This window comes from Camelina sativa, chromosome 16, assembly GCF_000633955.1.
Source record: "Camelina sativa cultivar DH55 chromosome 16, Cs, whole genome shotgun sequence".
NCBI lineage: Eukaryota > Viridiplantae > Streptophyta > Magnoliopsida > Brassicales > Brassicaceae > Camelina > Camelina sativa.
The window spans coordinates 23265283-23285368 of NC_025700.1; the positions used below are offsets into that span (position 1 = coordinate 23265283).

Below are 20086 nucleotides of genomic sequence, written 5' to 3' on the forward strand. Positions count from 1 at the left end.
TTCTTCTATTTTTTACAACCTTGATTGGTTGTCATAGACCCTTTTAGTGCAACCATAATTGTTACCATTCATTCAATCCCGAAAGTAGATAAACAATAGAAGCTCATCAACCTAATGGTTAGATAAATTAGGCTAGTGAAATACAAACTTACAACAAACATAGATAGATAGATTAGAAAAATATAAATTGTTGTTGATAGATCCATAGGAGTTCGGAGACTGTGACACCATGGTTTGCAAATAGGTTTAAAAGAATTGGTTTGGCCATCTATGTCACCAAAGTGCACTTATCTTTAATATCAAGGGTTCTGAGAGAACTCCAAAGTTAAGCGTGTTTGAGCTGGAGTAGTTTCGACATGAGTGACCTTTCGGGAAGTGATTGTCGGAACTGTGCGAGTGAGGACAAAATATTGAAAAGTTCATATGGTGATTTATAGGAGTAAATATATAAAGCCTCTCGTACGTAATAAACCAGTCGTCGGATATGGGTAGGCTAGAAGTAGACGTGGGGTCCACTGAGGAAGGTGGGCCCATGGACTGAGAGTGTACATGGGGCTCACTAAGCAAGGTGGCAGTCGAGGCGTTTCAGAGACAAATGCTACATCATAGTGTGTCAAAGACACTTCCACGAATACATTATAAAATCTAACATTGATTACTATCAAAAGATGTTATGACGTTAGAAAATGGTATTTAGTTTCATTGGTTGTCGGAGCAAGCCATTTTGAGATAGGTAAAAGACGTTAACATGTTCTCTCTACACATGAGGAGGGCAGAGCCGAGATTCTCTCTATGGTGGAGGAGGTTGGACGCAAGGTTATCTTCTCAAAAGAGAAAGGTGAAGGAGGTTGGACGCAACGGTATCTTCCCAAGGGAGCAAGGTGGAGCCAAGGTTCTCTCCATAATGGAGGAAATTAGACGCAAGGTTCTCTGCATGAGGGAAGAGGGCGGAGCCGAGATTCTCTCCATGGTTGGTCATACACTATTCTGATGTTACATCATTGATTAGTATACTATGTAATATATTTTTTATTCGAAATATTTTTTTGAGCCAATAATTTTAGTAACTAAAATAACTATGCAAAAGTGAAAGTAAAAAGACATATAATAGTTGGTTTAATATAGACATAGCAAACATTTTCTAGGTGGTGGTAAAAAATATATTTGTAACAAACAATATATTTATGTGTAAAAAATACGATTTTAATGGTAACATACATAAAATATTTGTAAATGAATATGAATCAGTATATTATAGCAAAAATAAAACTTATAAATAATGTTATTTATAGAACTTCAAACCCGCACATCGGGCGGGTATTTATCTAGTATATATATATAACTCGATTTACACTTGATTAAACGTTGCAAAAAGTATGAAAATTTTTGTTTGTTTTTAAATGAGCGTTTAATTTATTATACACTGCCATAAAATCAACAAATCAAAAAACTAAATCCAAAATCTCAAAACACAATCATTTTTTGGTAAATTAAACGCCAAATTTAAAAATAACAACTTATATAAAAAAACTACATCCCCTATTATTAATTCTGAAGTAGATATGGTAAAGTAACATTTTCTTTGTAAGATTTACACAATTAAACTCTTGTTATTTGAATATATCTTCAAATTTGAAGTTATTATTTGTAATATCCAAAAAAAACATACTTAAAATAATTTTCAAAGAAATTAGTATTCATAATTTAAATATTTTATATACTTTTAACTTTCAAATTTTTTTTAAAATTTTTACCGATTATATTATAGTGCGGGTTAGAGTTTACATAAATATGATAATATTTTTTTTTATGGGTTAGTCTACTTAAATACACAAAATATGTTAGTCTAATATTAAATAAGTTAACGAGAGGTATTACGCCAATCCTAAACGGTACTAAACACAAAAGATATAATTCATCTAGAATTACAGAATCTATATATTAATCAAAATATATTAAAACAAACAGAAAAATACAACATATATTTTCTTAATAATTATTAAAAACAAATTTGATGTATACCGCAGATTAAAATCTAGTATACTATAATTGTTAAATACATGATATAGGCCATGATTGGCACAACACTTTTAAAACTTAAAAAAAATGAAAGCTTTAACAGCCATTAATTTGCCAATCAGACTTTTTTAACTTTTATTTTTTTAAAAGCTTTGTAAGCCACTAAATTTTTTTTCTCTTCTTTGTTTTCTCAGATTTTTTAAAACATCAAAAACATGCTTTACAATTGAACAAATATATAAAAAAAAAAAAATTAAGAGGACATTTTTGAGATATGGAAAGTAATATTTTCTACTTTTTATTCAACAAGGTTCTAGATTTTTCATTTTTTTTTTCTGTTGGACAACCACTATTACAAATGATGAACAATTTAATCTATCATATAAATTATAAAATCGGAACACATGAACAAATCCATAACCTGGAATACATGCGATTATATTATGATAAATGATTCCACGAACAACTCTACTATAGAACTAGAACCAAAGAACTTCAAAGATTTAAGAACACAAGAAAAAAAGAATTAAGAGAGACTCCTCTGTTTATGATACTTTGCGCGATAAGAGAGACTCTTCTGTTTGAAAATAAGTTTTCCAAAAAAAAATTTCAGTGTTTGAAATACCCACGCGATCGACAAACCTCCAAAGATATCAATCTATGACTCCTCATACAATGAACAAGACGTTACACTTGCAAAGTATTTTTGGAGTGTATCAAAAGTTTTTTACGTTGAAGACGACAAAAACATTGTCCACGAGCCCCACCATTTGGATTCCTTGGTCATTTCCTTCATTACAAAAAACCCCGTTCATCATGTGGTTAAAAGGTCATATTTTTAGTCGATTTCTAAATCTATGAAATATAAGAAAATTGTATTAAAATTTTATGTGTTCGCGAACCCACAAAAGATTACAAATAAAAATATTGATTAAATTATTATGTGTTCAAGGCGAGAGCCATGAATGCTATCAGTGGTGTGGATGAATTCCGACTTATCTAAGGATGGAAGTCAGCCAGTCAAGCATAGAGTCCAAAACGTCTCATGAAGGTACATCGAGTGTAAAAGGAATAAACTAGATCACTAAGATAATTTGAATATCTGAAAATGGCACCAGATGAGACAATTGTAAAGTTAAGCTCAAAGATAAGTGCTACAGCTAATGAAGTTGAAGTTCTCGGAAAGACTTACAAATATCATAAACTAGCGAAGAAAATGTTGAAGTGTCTGCCTGCAAAGTTATCTGCTATGTTGTTATGAACTTTGTGGATTTAGTTGGGATTCTGAAGTCTAGGCGAACTTTATATCTAAAATATAATGGCACTCGTTAACTAAACTAAGACTTGATGTAAATAAGTTGTACCCAAATAGAGTACCGCAAGTCTCGCACACACTTAGTAGTATTTAACGACCAAATCATACAGACCAAAATAAGCACATAATAAACTATATATATTTAAATAAAGCTAGAATGCCATAAATTGCCTCTCCAAATCTTTTGAAGATATATTGAATCCACAAAGTAGTTTTTGTATGATACAAGAAATGTTACAGGATTGTTGTTGGTTTGTGTGCATGTGAAGTTTCTAGAAAGTTTGAGAAGATAATATAGAAGGACGGTTTGAGGATGAATTAAAGCGGAAAACTACTATTTCATTGGTTGATTTAATTAGAGTTTTACAAAAAAAAGAAAAATAACAAAAAGGAAAAAAAAATTGTTATGTAATTTGGAAATCTTCTCATATGGTGATTAGGAAGTTTTGTTGGATATATAAGGAGGTGTTGGCACGTCCTATAGACGGAAGATAGTTGAGGCAGAAAGATAAATCTTAGAAAGCTTTATGTGTTTGTGTGCGGTTTAGTTTTACGGTTTGGTGCTTGTGTGATCAAACTTCTTTTTTCGTCGGTGTGAAGTGTGTGTGAAGGTTGTTCCAGAGAACTGAAATCTAAACTCACTGGGAGTAGTTAGATTATCTTGGTTTAAATCTAGGTTTGGTGTGAGTTTAGTTAAGGGTTGACTGGTGTTACACGTGACACCATATAGTAGAATTTGAAGAAGCAAATTATTTTAGAGAAGCATAAATGGATGACGTAGCTTCTTCTAAGATGATTTACTTTGGGTGATGTAGATGGCTTTAGGAGCCTTAAGCTACTCCTTTTATTAGTAAATAATTCTAATTAAATTATTCTTGTTGTCCGCGTGTGGTCAATAAGTTAGAAAACGGTTTAACATTAGTTTTATTAAGGCTTGGAGTGGTTGGTCCATACATTCCACACTAGACAATGCATACTAACATATTGGTATACTAAACTCCAAAATGAAGTATGCAGCAGTTTTAAAACAGACCAAAAAATGCAGACCGGTAGAAAGATTTTGGTATGTAGGTATTAATTTGTTGGTTGATATATTCAACACTCAATTATATGTTTATCATAAACCAGAATAACACAACATTTAACTTCAAGTGACATGATGAAAAACAAGATACCAGTAAAAAGAAGAACGTCACATATTTTTATATCTATTCCCGCCCAACACTTTCCTTGTATCACGAATACAAGAGACTTACAAGAACAGAGGAGTCTCTAGCTGCTATGGTAAGAACATAAACGTAAGAAACTATTCCGAATCCACGAGTTGATCTGCTGTTAGAATTTTGAGTTCCCTTTTTTTTAACTCACTATCCTCCCACTGCTATCTAGAAGTAAAAGAGCCATCGCAATCTTGCTTTTCATCATAGTTACCTTTTTCAACAAGTAAACTTACCAAACACAAGAATGTGAAACGTAGAAAAAGAAAAAACCAAAACCTTAACAAAACAGTCATGGAAATGAGATATCAACAAAGAAGCAGCGGTCTCTCTTGCAATAACTTTACAATCTGACCTTACGATCTCCACGGCATGCAGAGGCATAAAAACTAGAGCAAAGTTTGTCTCCATGCTCATGTTGCAGAGATAGAGAAAGGGAGAAAGAAGAAGAAGAAGAAGGCTAGCGAGTTTTGCCATTACTTCAACAAATAAATGAGAATAATTTGTAGCTATGAGTGATTTGAAGGAAGAAGCTGGAGTAGGATTTTGAAGTTTGAAGTTTCTAAACAAGAGGCTGGAATTGGGTTATTTTCTTTTGAAGTTTGAAGCAGTCAGACTTTATTTGCATGGACATTACTTTAGAGAGTTTTTGAGTAGAAGTTTCAGTGATGCTACAGTACCACTCTAGTTTTATTATTGTGATGCACTTTGACAAAAACCAAAAAAGTCATATAAAAAAAAAGAATTGGTTCGAGGAAAGAAAAAGATTGGGAAACTTCTGAATGCTATATAATGATTTAGATATGACAAAGGAGAGACCAGAAAACAGAATACAAAGTCAAAGGTATTTGCATATATGAAATGGAAACAAGCTAGAACACTGAGGTTGATCTAGAGGAGTATACCAAAATGACCTCAAGCTTGCAAATCTGGATAGGTTTGTTATTCAAGATTATGGTCACTGGAGATTCTAGTTTAAGCAAAGATGCTTTTGCAGGCTCCAGAAACTTCATTAGATAAAATGCAAAGTAAGTCAGAAACAGGGAGAACAAAATCATCTTGTCAAGTTAGTAGTGATGTTACGAAGTAGGTTAGAGAGACCAAAAGAGTGTTAAATCCAGTTAAGAGTAATTTTTCCTTAATTGTTTTAAACAAATTCAATTCACGAATATGTATGAGTACTTAACGAGGTTTAGTGTGAGAGCAAATGCTTAACTGTGTTCCCTTCTCCAAAAGTGGACTCGTTGGCCAAACCATGTTCTGCTTTCCCAGTTTACAAGAATTGTCCTCCTATCTCATATTCCTAAAAACTGAAACAGAGCAAAACGGAAAAACTATATATAGCAATATCCTAATTCACAGTTTTACTTTTTACCCTCCTTCCATTTCCAGAAGCGCGGCCGAGCTCTAGGATATGTTAGTGGCTCAGCCGTTATCAAAAAAAAGGCGAATTCTTTATGCAGCTGGTTCAAGCCCTTTTGAGTCGTGTTCAAAAAGTTTTTCGAAGAACCAATCACGTCTCTGAATCTTCTGCTTCTTCTTCAATTACAGTCGGGAGTGATCCTTCTCTGCTAAAACCAGGGTTTAAGAACTTGGCAACAAAAGCCCACAGCTTATAAACATCCTCAAAGTTTGTCAAAAAGCTAAGAGAAGCTGTGACAACCTCAAATCGCACAAACCCATTTTTTCCACCGCGCTTACCAGCTTCTCTCTGAAGATGCAAAGAGCTATCTTCCTTGATCCTAGCGCCCCCACGGTGGTTTCTCGGAAGATCCATTATGCGTATGTGACTCAAGATACCAATACCAAGAGATACACCTTCTCTCTCAGCCAGTTTCAGAACAACTTCTGGACTTACAAACCCTTTGCTTTTGTCTTTCACATTGAAAGCAACCGCTGCTCCTCTTTCGTACTTTATCTTTGGGCCATAAATCTGCACAAGGTTCATGTATCTGCTGCTACCGTCACTGCCTGATTCAGGCACTTTCAGCTGTAGCAAAGAGATCACAAGCCAGTTAATCAGAAATCTGAGCCTAGTTGTCGTTTTATTAAGACCTAACATATTCACATGATCAATATGGCTGCAAACAATCTCTGGCTCTCTTCTGTCCCAATCATCCTCATTTTGGTTTTCACCATCACTTTCGTCATACACACTGGCCAAAGAAGCTTCACCTTGGTCCAGACTATGACTGATACGGTCCATGTTAAATGAAACCCGTGTTCCTCTACTCGGTTGTTCATCTTCCACACCCAAAAGCCTCCCACCAGTACCCCTTCTCCCCAATAACCTAAACTCACCTTCTGTTTCTCGTCTTATTGCGTTATCTTTCATCTCTGAAGAAATCTTGGAGCTTGAGCCATTTGATCCAAAACCAGATCCTGCGCGATAGACAATGTTACCGCAGTTTTCTTCCTGTATCTCTTGCATTTGGAGATTACTATTAGAGTTCCTCAGATTCCGTGATGGAGTTGAGTTTGTCTCCTGAGTAACTGACATAACTGCAGCATCAAACGAGAGTACATCTTTACCATCATACATAGGACTACTGTAACTCTTTGCTACCGGTTTTGGTGATTGCCGTTTGCTAGTAAACCAAAACGGTGGCAACGGAGAGGCGATTTTATGGTGGTTCAAGTGACCTGCACGGTCAGACCCAAGCGGACTTTGACCTAAATCAATCCAAAACGAATTATCAGACGACTCATCTTCACTGAAAGCAGGGCTTTTCATCAACTCTCCAACCGAAACACTTTCATTTTCTTCAAATATGGTACTACTAGTCCCATCTCTATCAGAGGTATTATCTTCTAAGAGCTCTGTCTCAAACACATCCCTCACTTGAGCTGAAGTGTATGCACCAGAGAATACCGGCATCTGAGCACCTCTACGAGCAGCTTCTGCGGTTGCTGGTTTATCGCCGCCATATGTACCAACGTCATGATCTTCAAGACCAACCAATCCGTCCAGACCATCTATCGAATCACTGAGATATAACGGATATTGAGGTGTGATCTTTACTATTCCTGATCCTGTTTTACCAGACTGGCTCTGAAGATTGCCCATCACTGACTTCTTAATCAACAGGCAACCAAAACCTGTAGGATCATGCCCAAATACCTTGTAGAACGAGGTGATGATAAACTCTGGTCGAAACAATGATAAACCAAGCGAATCCATATCTTTGGGACCTAAAGAACCAGCATCAAGCAACACATGCCAGTTGTTCTGCTGAGCAAGAGCCATCCACTGGTAAGAGTACTTTGACCCTGTAACCCTAGACTGAGCAGGAAACACAAACAACCCAACCCCAGAATCCTTTTTCTTCCTCTTCTTATGAGACAAACGCTTCTTCAAATCCGTGGAACACAGCTTCAAAGTTGGCCATTTAAACCAAGCGTTATAAGCTTTTGCACCTTTCTCTCTTGCAGTCTGAGCCATCCAATTCACAGACTGACTCTCGTGATCAAACATGGTCAAAAGCCGCTTATTCGTATGGAAAGGATAAGATTCCGCAAGCAACCTAAACGCAGAGCCTCTACTTCCAGTGAAAACAAGACCATACTCACTCTCAGGGATATTCAGATAATCCATTATCCTAGTCTTGAGATCATGTTCCACAGTGCCACTCTCAGCTCCACCATAAAGCGCATGGTTACTCAAATTGGCAGTAATCTCAGATAAACTAAACGTACAAGAATCCCAATAATGCAAAGTCTGAACATATGAAAAAAGCCCAAATCCACAGTAATCAAGACATACCTTGGAATCTAACAAGTGAGCATACTCATCAGATCTCAGCTGATCAACTTTCTCAGAAGTCTCATACTTTGGATACATTGTAAGAAACTTGTTAAAAGCTTCAAGAATCTCAGGTATATCATCTTCAGACTCAAAAGTGCGTTCAGCGGCTAAAGCAGTTGCCCGTAAGAACTCGCGTTGAGCGTGTAACCTAGCCAAGGATCTAGAACGACCCAAGCTCTCATCTTGATTATCATCTTTCTCAACTTCTTGAGATTTAAAGAGTGAACCATTCTCAGACGCTTCCTCAAGAGCATCTCTAAGCTTATCTTCATACAATTTCCGAAGCACTGAAGCTTTTCTTTTAACATCGATTGGTGAATCAGACCCATCTCCATCTCTTCTCCTGCTCTTACTCTTATCCAAGATCAGAGCAGCACAGTGATGAATTTGCTTCCACAGAGGAAAATGCATTAATCTCAATTTCAAAAAAAACCTTTCTTTTTTTTTTTTTTTTAGCCCATAAGAACAAAAACCCTAAAAAGGTGAAGATCTTGAAAACAGATCAAAGAGAAGCCTCTAAAAACGGAAACTTTCACAAAACCCACAAAAATTAAACGAGTTTTACGGAAGAATTTTCAAACAAACAATCCTAAGAGAGAGAACCCTTAAGAGAAAACAGATCCCAGAACTCTTGTGAAACGAAGAGGAAGAAGAAGCTTATTTGCTCTGTTTTTTTTTTTTTGGATTGTTTGGAAGATTAGAGAAGATGATAATAAATGCAAAGCTGACTCCTTTCACCACCAATCTCTCGTTTCATTTACTACACTCTCTCTCTCTACTCAGTGCGTTTCTCTCTCTCTCTTTCTCTTTACAGGTTCGGTCAAAAAAGGCATTGACTTTTCTTTTTTCTTTTTTTTCACAGAAGCAAAACAGTAGTGGTGGCGTCGTTATAGGGTTTTTGATAAGCTTTAATAATTTCAATTCTTTTCTGTAATCATTTGATTTTTTTTCTTCATATGAGTATGAAAGATACGTTAAGCTCATTTTATGCATTGTGAAATAGACAGTAAATTTTTATATAATTTTATATAAAAAATTTGTTTATTATTTAATTAGAGTAAAACAAAACAGAATTTTTTTTTCTTATTTTCTGTCCTGAAAAAGAAGCATGAATTAGTCAACTCGGGCAGTAATATGAAGCAATTTTTTGTGAAAAAAGAATCTCGAAACAAATATATTTATAATTTCTTTTTTGGTAACTTAGATTTTTTTTTTTTGTCTGAATTTATATTAATCCAAAGATAGAACCAACCGAGTTACAAATAGACTAACCACTATAATTTAACTAATTAACAAGTTAGCCTAACCTAGTTTTCCCATTTCGACAAGATGAGTTCTATATAAAATATGGAAGTCTTGTATGCCAAAAAACCAACCAAAAGTTCCTTTAACCTTGAGAACTTTCATCAACCCAAGAAACAAGCAATCAAATAGAGGACAAACCTCTTTCTTCCATGAAAACACCACGAAGCCAAACTGGCTATAACCCTGGCCACTTAAGATTGATATCTCATATCCACCGTAACACTTTGGGCTATAAGGTTTGCTCCTCTGTTTGATGCTGTTACTTCCAAAACTAACTTCCAATCCTTGAAGTGCCTCAAAAAGCTGTGAAGAGCCTCCGATTGAGCTTTAAAAGAGGGCCAGGCGTTTGGCCTGTTCACTGCACCAACCAAGACTTTAGATTGGACTGCAAATATCACTTTATCCACTTGATGACTCCCCATGCTTTCCATAGCCCAGAGTAAAACTCTCAGTGGTGCATCCTCCTTATTTGCTATGTTTGCGAATGCTCTTCTACTGTGCAACAGAACCTCTCCCTTTGAATCTCTTAAAACCCAGGATCCTCCTGCAGTTTGATTTCTTTTTGACCAAGAAGATCCCACATTGCATTTTAACCAATTAATGGGTGGTTTTTCCCAACCACTGCCTACGTTTGCCGCTCCATGGTTGTTTTCAGGTTGCCCTGCAATGATTACTCCTTCTTCTTCTTGCTCCAAAGTTTGTGCCTCAAACCATTCTAAAACGTCTTCTTTGATTTTCTCTATCGATTCCAGTAGAGAGAAAACCTTCCCCTCAAATATAAAAGCATTCCTGTTTTTCCAAATTCTCCACAAAATGCAAGGGAAGCTCTTTTTGATGCTTGCAGGCCAATTTCTATTATTCCTTTTCTCCAGGAGGTGATAGAAATTTGAGAAGACAGAACTGTTTGGAAACCCTTGTTCAGGGGATGGGTAATCTGATAGGCCCCAAATCTGTCTCGCCAGCGTACATAAGAAGAGAGTATGGTTCGTTGATTCTCCTAAACCTCCGCAAATCTGACATTGCTCATCTACCTTCATTCCTCTGAATTTTAAGCTCTAGAGTGGAAGGCTGCATATTGATCTCATTTACCAACTCCATATTGTCTTCTTTGTCTGCAAGCCAATACGCTGACTTCACTGAGAAATCTCCACTTTTGTTATATTGCCAAGTATGAAAATCTTCTTGTGAGCAGACTGGTTTTATAAGCAGTATCCTTTAGACCAACGTCGAAGATCTGGTTTCTCCTCCAAGGTGCTCTAAAACCGTTGTCATTTATCCATGGATCAATCCAGACGTTAATGGAGTTACCATTGCCAACATTTTTTGTCAAACCTTTTAAGAGAAGTTCTCGACCAAACAAAATACTTCTCCAGGCGAAGGAATGTCTCTTACCCAGCTTTGCCTCCAAGAAATCATCATCTTCGTAGTATCTGCTTTTCATGAGTCTTGACATTAGACAATCTGGGAATTTTAGGAGCCTCCAAGCTTGTTTCGCTAATAATGCTTGGTTGAATGTCTGGATATCACGAAACCCTAGACCTCCCAGGTCTTTAGATAGACAGAGCTTATCCCAACTTTTCCAATGTATTTTGCTTGAGTGTTCATTGGAATTCCACCAGAAGGATGCCATTGCGCTTTCCAAATTTTCGCAGGTGGTTTTTGGTAATTTGAAACATGACATGGCAAAGACTGGCATAGCTAGTGCTACCGATTTCAGGAGAACTTCCTTTCCTCCCTGTGATAAGCTTCTAGAGTGCCAACTTGATAGTTTCGACTTTAGTCCATCTTTCAAGTAGTCCAGCATTTCAATCTTTAAGCCACTAAAGCATTCTGGAAGACCAAGATACTTGTCGGCTCCTCCCACTGTATCAATACCCAGACAAGCTTGTATATTGGTTTTGATGTTGTCTGGAACTTTTGAACTAAAGGTAATGGAGGATTTGTTTAGGTTGATGGTCTGGCCTGTCGCTGCTCCATAAATCCCCAGTATGTTTTGAAGGACAATGCTTTGTTCCCTCGAAGCTTTACAGATGAAAAGACTGTCATATGCAAAAATAAAGTGGTGAATCATAGGTCCTTCAACTGATAATTGAATTCCTTTTAAAATTCCTTGTGATTGGGCTTTATTAAGCAGATGCGAAAGACCTTCAATGCATAGGATAAAGAGAAAGGGGGACAGTGGATCTCCTTGCCTCAATCCTCTCTACGGTGAGATCATTCCATACGGAGCATCATTAATTAAGACCGAGTAGGTTACCGAAGAAACACATATCATGATCCAATTAACCCAAGTCTTGTGAAACCCCAACGCTAACAACAACGATCTCAAGTAACTCCACTCAATTCTCTCAAAAGCCTTTGACATATCAGACTTTACTGCCATAAATTCCTCTGATACTTTTGGATGGACCTTTAGGCAATGCACCAGTTCGTGAGCCACTAAGATGTTACCTGTGATTAGTCTTTCAGATACAAAGGCCGATTGTGTATCTGATACTATATCAGGCAACATTGGCTGCAATCTCTTGACCATTACCTTGGAGATTATTTTATAAAGAACCGAGCATAAGCTTATAGGTCTTAGATTCGCCATCTTTGTAGGGTGTAAGGTCTTTGGTATTAAGCAGAGATGAGTGTAATTCCAATCAGTTGGCATTAACCTTTCACTAAAGAACAGTCTCACTTCTATAGTTACTTGTGCTCCAACAGTGGACCAATACTTCTGGAAGAAAAGGGCTGACATCCCATCAGGACCTGGGGCGCTGGCTGGCTTTATTGAAAAAACTGCCTCATTTATTTCCTGGTCTATAACTGCTACAAACAACCTAGTGTTCATTTCTTCAGAGACTTTAGGAGATAGGTCACTGAACCAGTTTTGAAAACTTGCCGGATTAGAGGAAGTGAAAACATTTTGAAAGTAGGATGTTGCAACTTCACCCTTCGCTGCTTTTGATTCCTGAAAATTAACGTTTATGTCTTTCAGCTTTGCAATTCTCTTCCTTTGCCTATTAATTTTCACCGAAGCATGAAAGTATTTGGAATTTCTATTTCCACTTCTTAACCATTTCTACCTGCTTTTCTGTTTCCAGTAAGATTCTTCTTCTCTGTACGCCCTGGCTAAGTCCTTCTTAAGGTTAAAAACCCTTTGCTTAACTGGCCATACTCTTGATTGCTCTTGTTCCAAGGCCACTTCCAGTTGTTGAATCTTATCGTGAGAGTTTTTGAAATTTTTCCTCTTCCATGAACTGAGTGATTTTCTACAAGCACGCAATCTATCTGCACTGATACATTGGTACATGCTCTTCCACTACTCCAAGCTAATAAGATAGCCGACTTTACTCCTTCTTTGTGTAGGAATCTTTTATCGAACCTGAATTGACCTCTGTATGAATCTTGGGACGTCATTAGCTTTATTAGGACTGGTCTGTGGTCTGAGCCTCTAAGGTCAAAAAAGGCTTGGTTTGACACTGGGAAGTGTTTAAACCAATCATTATTCCCAAAAGCTCTATCCAGTTTGCATTGAATCCAATGGTCACCTCTTCTTCCAGCCCAAGTAAAGTTATTCCCTTGTCCCGGGAGTTCAATCATGCCACAAGCTCGAATCATATCATTAAAGCCGATGAATTCTGAATCACTTCTTCTTGGTCCTCCATTTTTTTCTCCATTGTGAAACAGATCATTGAAATCACCAAACATGCACCATCTGTCTCTTTGACCAACCCCTATTCTGGAGATTCTTTCCCATACCGACCCACGTTTACTTCTATCAGGGTCTCCATAAACACAAGATACAAAAAAATTGTAAGCTCCAAACTATACTTGAGCGTCTAACAAATTTTTATCTACAAACTTGAAATCAACTTTAACACTACTTTTCCAGAAAAGCGCTAAACCACCACATTTACCAACCAGTTCAACTGTATATACACGATTATATCCTAGCCATTCTTGCAAGTCCACTAGAACATCCCTTTTGTGCATCGTTTCCATCAAGAACAACATCTGAGGAAAATGTTTTTTACGCATTTTCATGAGACGAGGAATTGTCAACTCCAGAGACCGTCCCAGTCCTTGACAATTCCAACTGATGATGCTCATTGGGCATTAGGCAATCCCCCCTTTGGGATCACCTCTTGGGGGATAAGCTTTGTCTGTTTTGCAGTGCTTGTACCCTCGTCATCTGCTTTCCTCTTTTCTTTCGCTCCAATTTGCACCCCTTCTGATTTGCCCCATAAGACTAACTCTTTACTTGGCTTCAATATTTTTAGCTTTCTAGTACTCTTCGCTGGTCTGTTCCTCTTTTTGGCTTTTGGTTTTGTCGAAGTAGCACCCGCTGACCTTACTGCAAAAGGGTTAGGATTAATACCAGTGGAGTTAATCTGAAAAGGCTGAGATAAGGCTACAAACCCTTTGGAATCATCATTGATAAAGGACGGGTCTGCTTCCATAATCCACAAGCTATCATGACCTAAGGAGAGATCAGTATTTGCTGTCTTTAACCTTCCATCAAAGACACTTCGATTTTTCTCAGATGTCGAAGCACTCCCAAAATCAAAAACTACACATTTTTCTTTATTAACCTCTTGATGGAAGATTGGTAGCGGCTCTAGCCTAAGGATAGACTTTTGTGCTAGAGGGTCCTTCTCAACTTCTCCAACCGATTGCTTCACCTTATCTTCTCTAAGTAGTTTTTCTTCTTCGTTGCCAACTCTGAGGTATTGTCTCATTCCTTCCAAAACTACTGGGGAGATTTTCGGTCTGCCTGTATTTGGATCCACCCCAACTTGACTTTCTTGAAGCACTCCAAACAGGGGATCAGATTCCTTCAGAATCGGTTCTTTTATTGGTTTTGCTATTGGAATCCCAGCTTTCCTTGCATCCGCCAATTTCAGCTTTTTCTTTATCAGGATCAGGCATCTTGTGTTTTCGTGAGTCATTCTTTGACATTCGTAACATCTTCTCTGCACCCTCTCGTACTCAAAGCAAACAGTCGCTGAGTCCCCTTTTGGGAGATTAACTAACTTTGATCGCCTAAGAGGTCTTGGGACGTCAAACAAGATCTTTGCTCTCACAAAATCTTGTAGTTGTGGCTTTTCCGCATCAAAGGCAATTTCCAGAACTTGGCCAATTTGTTCACCTAAGGCTGTAAGAGCTTTTTCGTGTAGAAGTTTATTGGCAGATTCCACATTTGAATCCAGATTGGAGTGAATTGAAGATAGTTATCCGGTGGGTTTTCAAACCATCTATCCACCACTATGGTCCAATCATTGAAAGTGTGAAGACCTTTCTCTAGCACTTCATTCAAATCATGCTCAGTATTGAAGAAGAACTGAAACTTTTCCTTGGAAAGCGCCACTCCCCTGCATCTTCCGAGCTTTTGCCATTTGCGAGGCATATTTCGTATTAACTGGTCCATCGGTTGACATTCCGGGTTGAGTGTTCGTCCTACCAAACTTAGCAAATTTCTTTCACATGAGGAGTATTCAGGTAGATTTGGCATGGTGAAGGGTACTTCTTCTTCTTCGAGGGACATTTCCATCAACGCTCTATCCATGGCTGACGACATAGTTTTGACTCAGTGAGATGAGCTAGATCTGAGAGAGTGAAAGGAAAATTCTCCCCCTTCGCTTTAAAGGCAAGATGAAAAAGACTTTTTAGACTAATTTCCACCGATTATATTTTCCCCGAGATGTAAACTTAGGATGAACCCTAAAATAAATTTCAAGAGGATCAAGGAATCAGGGAATAATGTGGTAAACAAGGTGAAAAATGCGAAAGGGAGAATGTTTTACTCCCATCAGATCTCTATTCTGTCCATAATGAAAGACACATTATAACTTAGAGTTATAACTTATAACTAGATATACTGAATTAGTGAAGATAATTTTTTATAGTAAATTTAAGAAGTAAAAGAGTTCATATTAAATATGTTGGGAGTGTTTGGGTAAGCAGACCAAAAATACATATGCGTATTAAATATGTTAGGTTGAGAAGTGGGAAGATTCTTGCTCTTTTTAGACTCCACATTTATGAAAAAAAGATTGCAGAATATTTATTCAAAAACAGCTTAAAGAATGTATACGTGTTATTATTAGCTTCTAATTCGGAACAAATTGACAATTACAAATTATTTGAAATCACTTTATTGGGTAAACCTTTTACGACATTTTTTCCAACTATATTTGAAAGTACGTTTTGAATAGCAAAGTTTGGAAAAAATCGGTTCAGAGACAAGTTCTTTATAAATTTGCTTTAATTTTAAAATTAAAACTAATGAATGATTAACAAATAACATAATATCTCTTTTTGTTGCTGACAGAAAAAGTTTGAAGCTTTAATTAACAAAATAAGAGTAAAATTTTCATTTTGAAATAAGTTGGTCATCTTTTGATTTAAGATCTTTGTAGATTTAGTTTCCTAATCATATCCTTAGATAGAGTTTAAACAAAAGATGTTTGCAAGCAAAAAAAAATACCAAAAATACAAAACAGAAAGAGTCATCATGTAGCTTAACAAAAGATGTTAAGGTTTCTTCTGGAACTTATTCTAAACCTCACTTTGGATCTTTCGGCGCTGCCTTAGTCTTCCACCAATGCTATTTTGATTAGGTTCAAGAGCCGCCTTCCTCTTACTTCTCGTTACTCGAGTCCTCCCTGAGTTAACCCCAGTCTCTGTCTCATCGCTTACGACCTGGTTATGAGCTTTGACCACATGAGTCTGACTTTCCTTAGCTCTTGTCTCCAAATTCGGGTCTTGTCCTGTCCTCTCTTGAACTTCTGGAAGAGCATCACCAATGCGGGCACATGAATGTTCTTCTTTACCCTGCTTTGGCGTCTCAAGATAACTCAGGACCTGAACATCAACCCATGGAGTCTGATCATCCACAGGAAGCAAGTAGCTAACTGGTCTCGTCTCCATATTCGAGTTTTGTCCTATCTTTTCCCGAACTTCTGAAAGATCATCACCAGTGTGGGCACATGAATGTTCTTGTTTATCCTGCTTTAGTGGCTCACGACAACTTAAGACCTGAACATCAACCCATTGAGTCTTATCATCATCCACAGGAAGCAAGTAGCTAACTGGTCTCGTCTCCAAACTCGAGTTTTGTCCTATCGTTTCCTGATCTTCTGAAAGATCAACACCAGTGTGGGCACATGAATGATCTTGCTTTGGTGGCTCAAGACAACTTAAGACCTGAACATCAACCCACGGAGTCTGATTATCCACAGAAGGCTTGAAGCTCAGTGACCTTCTAGCTGAATTTGGATTCTCATCCTCCTCTTTCTTCAAGGAATCACCATTCTGATCTTCGATCTTCGGAAGCTTTTGTACTTCTTCAAGGAGATCACAGTTCTGATTTTCATTAGTGTTTTCATCTTCCTCTTTCTGCAAGGAATCATCATCAATCTGAAGCTTTGGTACTTCTTCATCATCAGCAATCTTTTCTTTAAAGGAAAGTGATCTCTTTGCAGAAGCTTGATTTGGGGTTGAGTCATCAGTTTCAGTTTGGGACCGTTTGGTTTGAATCAGATAATGTGCTACAGACTTATACCCAAGTGCAGCTATCTGGAAAACAATACCAATAAAGAAAGAAATCTTAAGCTCTTGATACTATTCAAGATTATACAAAAGAAAAATCGAAAGAAAACAACGTACCCTTCTGTAGATCGGGCCCGTTGGAACCCATCCTTTGTTATTGCGACACAAACTGCAATTGCAAATCCCGCGACAAACAGGGCAGGTCCAGTTTGCATTCTCCAGAGCTTCCAGCACATGTTCACCATACCTGTTCATCAAACATTTAAAATACATTCACCACCAATAACAGTAAACTCCACTTCTAGCAAATCATATTAAGTAGCAACCAAACCTCATGAACAAACAATCTCCACAGAATTGTCCTTGAACCATGTTGCATTCACTGCACTGTGTACGATGTCCCATCGTTTTCTGCCTGTAACGCACACACACACAAACACATACTATAGCATTGAGCAAATCTCGTTTCACAGTATTGCAACTTGTAATACCACAAATGGGGGTTTGGTTTCTTTACCTGCACTGGTGACAAGTCTTACCCTTAAACGGATCATAAATCCGTTTGCCATCCTTATCATAGCCATCAACAAAACAAGTCCAGCTTCGTTCTGTATTCCCAAGAAGCTTCTCATGTTCCTCAGTGTAAATCTCTGGTCTTGCCCCTTCACCAATCACCACACTCCCTCGTTTAGTTGCTTTTTTACCCTTCTCATTGATCCCATCAGTGTAGATAACTGGAGTTGTGTTCTCCAATCTAACAACAATCACAAAAGAAGAACCAAATCAGAAACCCTATTCCCCTTCTTCCAACTCAAAAAAAAACCCTACTTTCATTTCTACTCAAAAACCCCAATTCCTCCAGAAAAAATCTCTCCTTTAAACTGAAACAAATCGATTCATAAACCCTAATTTCAACTCAAAAAACCCTAATTTCTACTCAAAATCCCCAATTCCTCCAGAAAAATCTCTGCTTTAAGCTGTTTCATAAACCCTAATTTCGATTCATAAGCCCTAATTCCCACAAACAAACAAAACAGAGAAAAGGAAGAGAGATTACCGAGAGGATCTGCGAGAAGGCTGAAGAGGAGGAGTCGATCTCTGAGCAGCATTAGGGTTACCTTGAGATCTTCTATTGACGGGTCGGTTCTCGGATCTGAGTTTGCGAGAGAGATTCAAGATGCCAAGATTTTGCATCCTCTGAAGATTCTCTTTGATCCTATCTTCTCTGCATTGTTCGTAAAGAGACACCTTTTGGGTTCCTTCCATCTCTACTTACTGGGTTAAGGTTTGATTCTGGTTCTCTTGGTGATGGATGAACGATTTCAAAAGTCTCTCTCTTTATGGCTGCTGCTCTGCTCTGGTGGAGAAATGATAAAAAAAAGTTTAGATTTTTATTTTGGGTTGAGTTGATGTTACACAGCAACGGTCATATTATATTTGAAAATGTGCAGAGAATTTGGGAATTGTGTTGGAGATAAGATAAGTACACCCTAATGATGGGACTTAATCTTTTTAAATATTTTGTGTGTTTTTTTTTCCTTTAATTGCAATGCAGCTAAGTTAAAATAATGGGAATATAGAAAGATGTGAAGCATTTAGAAGAAAATATTATCCCAATTGGTATTTTTTTTTTCTATTTGATACCAAATTTGCAAATTTTGGATTTTTTTTTTCTTGGTGGACTTTTCTATTAGGAAGAGAATACTACAAGATTTCTAAAAGAAACAATAAAGATTTAGACCATAAAAAAATAATGAGAGTCTTACCTTGTCAACCAAATTAACACCTACTCACTTGCAAGGAGGTTCCCCTATTACTGTATGTGTTTTACTAAACTTCCAGAAAATATTAAAATAAAATTTTAGCTATTAATATAAAAGAGTGTTGGGGGTCGTTACAACATGAGATCTATAGTTAATTGAAGGTCAAAAAACTACGAGCTCCCAAAACTCATAATTGTAAGTTTGAGTATGTTTTGGTAAAAAAAATTTCAAATGTTCAATTTTAGTAAAAATAAAACTAGCTCTGATTAACTACACCGTAAAATTTAGTCTTAAACTGACTGTAATTTAATATTTTCTTTATATTTTTCTCTGACTAAGTTATGTAGTAGACCTCTCCAAACTTACAATTGTTAGGATGTTTTGGTGATAAGAATTTCAAAACTCACCAATAATTAATTACGCCGAAAAATTTAGTCTTAAACTGACTCTAATTTTAGTCTTTTCGTTATGTTTTTCTTACTAAATTATGTAGTAGAAACTACGAGCTCTCCCAAACTTATAATTGTGAGTATGTTTCGGTAAAAATAATTTTTCAAGTATTCATTTTTAGTTTTGAACAAAAAACTCATAAATAATGAACTACGCTGCAAAAATAATTTCTTAAAACCGTAATTTATTCTTCTCCTTATGTAGTAAAAAAAATTATTTACCTGATCCATACACAAATCTTCCAAAAAACATATGTTGAGGTGTTTTTCTAAGAGATTTTCTTTCCGCTAAACAAAAGAATTCAAAGCAATTTTCCACCACACACATATATGTAATAAAAACAAAACAAACTAAAACTTTAAGAAAAAGATTTGTAAAGAAGTTTCATACATCGTTTGAGACAGTCTATTTCTTTATAAAAACTTTGTATGCATGTATCCTTTTCACCCATTTTGTTAGTTTGTCAATTGTAACAACAAAATTTTTGGCGTTGATACTTTTATTTCTTGTTCCAACAAATTTGAGCTACTTAGATTAATTACGAGTCAAAATACATAGATCAGTTCAAGCGTCTAAAGAATTAAATTCTCGTCATTATTTTCTCACTAGCGTAAGGAAAAACTAGGCCACGTTGATGAACCACCACTAGAAAAATCTTGAAGCCTCCCCTTTA

At 36.8% G+C, this 20086-nt stretch overlaps 2 protein-coding genes across 2 annotated transcripts; both read right to left on the reverse strand.

The window, feature by feature from the left end:
• Nucleotides 5713–9192, reverse strand: LOC104751987. The gene has a single exon (XM_010474045.2). It carries the CDS (start codon nt 8765–8767, stop codon nt 6065–6067), a length of 2703 nt encoding a protein of 900 aa, XP_010472347.1. The 5' UTR covers nt 8768–9192; the 3' UTR covers nt 5713–6064.
• LOC104751988 lies at nt 16075–18612 on the reverse strand. The gene is made up of 5 exons (XM_010474046.2): nt 18258–18612; nt 17718–17954; nt 17532–17615; nt 17318–17447; nt 16075–17227 (listed from the first exon to the last, which is right to left on the reverse strand). Exons 1-5 carry the CDS (start codon nt 18464–18466, stop codon nt 16208–16210), a joined length of 1680 nt encoding a protein of 559 aa, XP_010472348.1. The 5' UTR covers nt 18467–18612; the 3' UTR covers nt 16075–16207.

Excerpts from the sequence above, each read along its gene's own strand:
- LOC104751987 (XM_010474045.2), bottom strand. The coding sequence starts at position 8,767 with ATGCATTTTCCTCTGTGGAAGCAAATTCATCACTGTGCTGCTCTGATC.
- LOC104751988 (XM_010474046.2), bottom strand. The coding sequence starts at position 18,466 with ATGGAAGGAACCCAAAAGGTGTCTCTTTACGAACAATGCAGAGAAGAT. Across the intron at positions 17,955-18,257 it reads CCTTCTCGCAGATCCTCTCG|ATTGGAGAACACAACTCCAG; the intron begins GTAATCTCTCTT and ends GATTGTTGTTAG. Across the intron at positions 17,616-17,717 it reads AAGACTTGTCACCAGTGCAG|GCAGAAAACGATGGGACATC; the intron begins GTAAAGAAACCA and ends TGTGCGTTACAG.